This window comes from Pundamilia nyererei, unplaced genomic scaffold (assembly GCF_000239375.1).
Source record: "Pundamilia nyererei isolate P.nyererei 1_Seehausen unplaced genomic scaffold, PunNye1.0 scaffold00205, whole genome shotgun sequence".
NCBI classification, from domain to species: Eukaryota; Metazoa; Chordata; class Actinopteri; order Cichliformes; family Cichlidae; genus Pundamilia; species Pundamilia nyererei.
This window is the reverse complement of record NW_005187606.1, coordinates 256426-261815: the sequence shown is the minus strand read 5'-3', so window position 1 is coordinate 261815 and position 5390 is coordinate 256426. Positions and strand designations below refer to the sequence as shown.

General features: G+C 39.9%; 1 protein-coding gene across 1 annotated transcript in view; it reads right to left on the bottom strand.

Annotated features, from left to right (window-relative positions):
* Positions 1–5390, bottom strand: part of LOC102197344 (voltage-dependent T-type calcium channel subunit alpha-1I-like) — a 154277-nt gene that overhangs the window by 112902 nt on the left and 35985 nt on the right. Inside the window, exon 5 of the mRNA XM_013914563.1 lies at positions 2455–2614. Within this exon, the coding sequence (XP_013770017.1) occupies positions 2455–2614 (160 nt within the window). The remainder of the gene's footprint in view (positions 1–2454; positions 2615–5390) is intronic.

Here is a 5390-nt window from a genome sequence, read left to right as displayed (position 1 = left end):
GTGTGTGTGTGTGGATAATAGCAAACACTGAAATACATTTTTTGCACGCAGCAATGAATTTTGTTCACTGAGATTTAGCTTTTCTTTGCTCAAAATAAATTTCTCCTCAAAATGCAGCACTTGCACCTGCAACTTATTTTACGTGCGCTCAGAATAGTGGCACAAAAATAACGCCGTAGTAAGAGAGGTTAACTAAGAAACAGCAAAAGGATAAAGGCACAGTCCACCTAAAGCTTAGACCTTTTCTGAAATTCAGATACAGTACTCTGTACAGCTAGGAAGTGTGTGCATGTATCAGTTCTTAGTTTTTTTATTTGTTTTCTTCTTGCACCCTTTCTAATATTCTAATATTTGTTTGAATTTTTAAAAAGTAGAGGGATGAGTATATGAATAAGGGTGCGAAGAGCAGGGGGTGATTTGTCACAACATACGCAGTCATTTTGTTTATATATTTGCAAGCAATGTATTTATAAGCTTGCTCTCCCATTCACGATTTCAGATTCATAACTTTATTGCAATTATACTGCTTTATCTCCTTTGAAATTTCTGCTGGTTAAAGGCCAAAAATTGGACTCGGTCACTCTGAAGTTCAGTTACAGTCAGTCTTTTGCTATTCACCACCTTGAATATAGTGGCTGTGATGAATATGTATGTATGTGGCTAGAGACCGGCCACATATCTATTACTCCAAAGATGGGGAAGAAGAGAAGTCGTAAGTGTTTATGTGCACTGGAGGCAAATTTGAATTCGTGCCTGCACCTTCACTCGCAAGATATGAAAGATCACACCTGTAATTTCTCACCTGAGAAAGGTCCCCTTCACCCAAGAAGTGAAAACATTAACAAAAGTGACAACGTGATATCGCTGCAATTACTTGTCAGTAGAACAAGAACAAGTCTGAACAACAGCTAACAGCAGCTAACATTATGCTGTCCCTCTGATAAACAGTTTGATTACATTCTCACATCACATGAGAATTTATTCACTAAATGTCATGCCAGCAATGCTAGCAATACTTCAAAGACAGTTTAACACCATCTAATAGCAGTGAGCAGAGGCTAACACCTGCTAACAGAGGCCAACGGGAGCTAACAAGTGGTAACAGCAGCACTTACTGACAGAAAAGTTCAAGATATCCTCAACAGCTCACCTCAGTATCACTTTCCTTTCACAAAGTGTTACAGCCTCCTCCAGAATAAATATATGTGGACACTCGGAATATTGACAGCTGAGGTAAACAGCTGACTTACAGCCTAGCATCACTACAGATTAATGGTGGACAGAGTTATTTGTGAGTAATGTGAGAAAATTACTGTGAGAATTAGGAATGGTAAGAACAGACTTCAGTTGACTGCAATCTACTGACATCTAGTGGTAAGATTTTAGACACTGTATCTTTAACCATATTGTACTTTAACGCTTGATTTTGAAGTGCAACTTATATGCCAAGAATTGTCATCTTGCCCATGGCACATGTCCTAAACATTTCCTTCAGCATTTTCTAGTATAACTCAGATTTCAGTGCTCCATGACAACTGGTGTTATTTCCTCAAACAGAATACATCTTATTCAAACCAATAAGTTCAAATATGGTCTTGTTGTTTGGGATTGACTGGTACATGTCGCATTCTTGTGTGATCTCTGTTGGTCGATCGTTTCTGTGGAGGGTGAACATGATTTTGAATTTCTTCCATTTATAGACGATCTCTGTGAATTGTGGTTGTGTGTTGGAATCTAAAGTCTTTAGAGATACTTCTATAACCTTTCCTTGTCTGGTGAGTTTGAATATTACAGCATTGTGAAACCTAAAAGAGTTACGTTCAGTCACCCCTTCTCCATGTATTTCATTTTGCCAAACATGTTTAAGCTACAGTACCTGGAATTTCTCGATCCTACGTCTCTGCAGTTTATTGCAGAAACGCTGATACAATCTTGATGACTTGGCAGAAAATGGGTGAGAGAGAAGCAGTGAAGAAGAGTGTCAGCCTTTTAATTAAGTGGCAGATTTGATTATGAGGTAATGATATTTGCTTTGTGCAAATTTTAGTTTGCCATCAGCCTCATTATATTAGCACTTGAGAGACGGGGCCAGAGGGAGGCTTAATCTCACACTATGGAAATATGAGTGAATTGAATAGATGATGTAATTAATCTTCTAGAGTCACGGAGAGGGAGGGCAGGTAATGAGAGGAGAGGTGACAGACCTATTTACACATACAGAAACTGACACACGTATAAATTGCGGGTACAGTGTGTATTTTGATTCATGTGCTATTCAAGAAGTTACATCATTGACACAATTACCGTAATAAAGAAACACACACAGAGGTGACAGTGTGTAGTCGTCAGACTCACACACGCCCTGTCAGAGGGATTAATGTTCAAGAAGACAGAATGTGCATCACATGGTCTCACACTCTTTTCCACACTCAGACGGAGTAGGCGGTGACTCACAGTGTGAAGTTCTCCTCGGGGTAGCAGCGGTTTCTCAGCAGCCCTGCCCACAGCTGCACTCCTATGATGCCGAAGATGAAGAAGACGAAAAAGCAGAGGAGAAGGACGTTACCCAGCATGGGCAGTGTGTCGAGCAGCAGGTTCACCAGGATACGCATGCCTGGAGAGAGACAGACAAATACTTATGTTATGACACATCCCGCACAGCTCTATGGCTGACTTTACTTTATGATCTAAACGGAGCAATGGCGTTCCCATCCACTTGCTACGAAGCTTTATAGGAAGATTGTGTACAGGTAAAGAACAGCACACAAGAGGAAAGAGGAGGAATCATTTACTCATTTTATTTGCAGCATGAAGAGAAAAAATACCTATAAGTAATTACACACCAGCAGGAGAGCACCGAATCACAGCTGACTTATGCATATACAGTAATAAACCGACCTTAATTAGTGAACTGTTGTGAGCTGAACAGCAGTAATATTAGCACTACAAAGCATTACGAGCTTGGAAAGCATCGATGCAGTTCTGTTATTGATTTACTAGTAATGACTTTACTCTTGCCCCAAATCCCTATTTGACTTAAATAAAACAGTAAAAAAACACAAAAAACACAAAACAACCTTTTTGTTCACAGTCAAGAGATTATTTGTCTTCTCAAACCTTGTAAGAGTCTTTCAAAGGATTTCTTTGGACATTGGCTGCTCATTTTTAGTCCAGTCCTTGTGTCTGACCACTTTTAGTGCAGCTCACGGCATGAACCCAGGTTGTTTCTGTTCAGGATAGAAAACTTAGCAAAAAAGTATAGACAAATTGTATCCTTAACCACCTTTGTTTTTGGCAGCTTGTTGTAAAACCACATTATTTGTTTCTTTTCAGCTGACCTGTAAAAAAATGCCAAAGATAACACACGTTGGCATAAAATAGTATTTTGTACTATCAACCAAGTAACCAACAAGGTGATTTACAAACAAAGTAAGCTGCAAACTTGCCACATGCGAGCATTGTACTGTGTCTTTAAAAAATTAAGGACACTGGACAAGTACTGTTATCTTTCTGTTACAATTAACCTCTTTTCCATTTAGTCCAACCTGCCTGCACTCCCTCCTTCACCTCTCTTGCACCCTCTGTTTATTGCTTGGCTGATCCCAGGTATTTAAACTCATGCACACCTTCACCACCTCTGCTCCTTGCAGCTTTATTGTTACACCTGTCTCCCTCTCATTCACACTCATTTATTCTGTCTTGTTTCTACTGACTTTCATTCATCTTCTCTCCAGAGCATACCTCCACCTCTCCAGGCTCTCTTCCACCTGCCCCCTACTCCCACAACAAAATGTCATCTGCAAACATCATACCCACGCAGACTCCTGCCTGACTTGATATGCCAACCGGTCCATCACCAATGCAAACAAAAAGGGGCTCAGAGCCGATCCCTGATGTAATCCCACCCCTACCGTGACCTCATCTGTCACCTCATACCTCAGCTCTGTCTTGTTGTTCTTGTAAATGTCCCACCAGCCTCACATACTTCTCTGCCACTCATGTCTTCCTCGTGCAGTACCACAGCTCCAAAAACACAGTGCAGCTCCTTCTGATGGTCTCTATAGTTCTCTATTAACACTCTCAAAGTAAACATCTGTAGTGCTACGAAGCCATACTGCTGCTCACTGATCCTCATCTGTCTTCTTCACCTGGTGTCAACAAACTTCAACAACTCTTTCCCTCTCAGCTTCGGTGTATGGCTCATCAGCTTTATCCCTCTGGTATCAGTACACCTCTTGTCCATTCCTCAGGCATCCTCTCACTCTCCCAGCTTGTGTTAAACACTCTTGTCAATAAGTCGACTCCCCTCTCTCCTGGATATCTCCATGCCTCCACAGGTATGTGACTTAAGGAAATTATAAGATATCTTGCATAAGAGAGTTCATGCGATCATACCTAATATTGATATTCATGCTCGTTAGAATTACACACACCCTTACTTTAACCCAAATTTCACTAAATTACTGATCACAAAATCAAGGCGTTTGCACCGTACTGTATGACTGAAGCATTTTAGGAAGCACAGCAACAGTGTGGGAAAGAAAAGGTTGGTAAGAACTAATCAAACAGTTTTTGTATTTCACTATAATGTTTCCTTCTAACAGAGGTTAAGCAATCTCCAACTTTCTAGAAAAAGATCTAATGATGCCAGCTTAAAGTGTCATTCAGTTACCAAAGCCTTGTTAACTTTGTTATATTTTGAAAACTAAGCTCTTTATAAGAGGCAGCACTGCTGACTGTGATAATTCTGTGTTCTGCTTTAAAATTGGATGAGCAACATACCCTTATGCTCCACTGGAAAATGGAAGACGTGCACAAACACACAAAAATCTTTGGATCTGTATAATTAGTGCACACAGACTCCGAATCCTCGTCTCACCTATCGCTTTCCCTGTCTTAAAACATTCTCTGCCATCCCTCCCACTCTTTAGTTGGTGCAGAAATTTACACAACCATTTCTATATAACTCGTCGTATTATCATAATTAGCTAATCAATCACTAATCTCCTCACTAATTCTAATCCCACAGCCAATTACTTTGGGGCTAAACACTTGGGGAAACTAAACCATTGGTTAAATTCTATCTGTAAAATGGATTGAAGATTGATACAACATTTAACTGATTAGTCAGGGGGAAGGCCATCCATAGATCCTCTTCCAGGGATCTCATTATATAATGTAATAAAAAGGATGTCTTACTTGATGAATGCATACACTGGAGGTGTGCAGCTGTACACAAGCAGAAGACTTGGAAACTTGACCCGTGTGTTTACAGTAAAAGTGATATTTCCATTTAAAATAAAGCTGTGTTTTGAATCTGATGTATATTTTCTGTCTGACCATGAAAGAATCTTCCCTATTAGTGATGGATACAAAGTTCAATTTTTTTT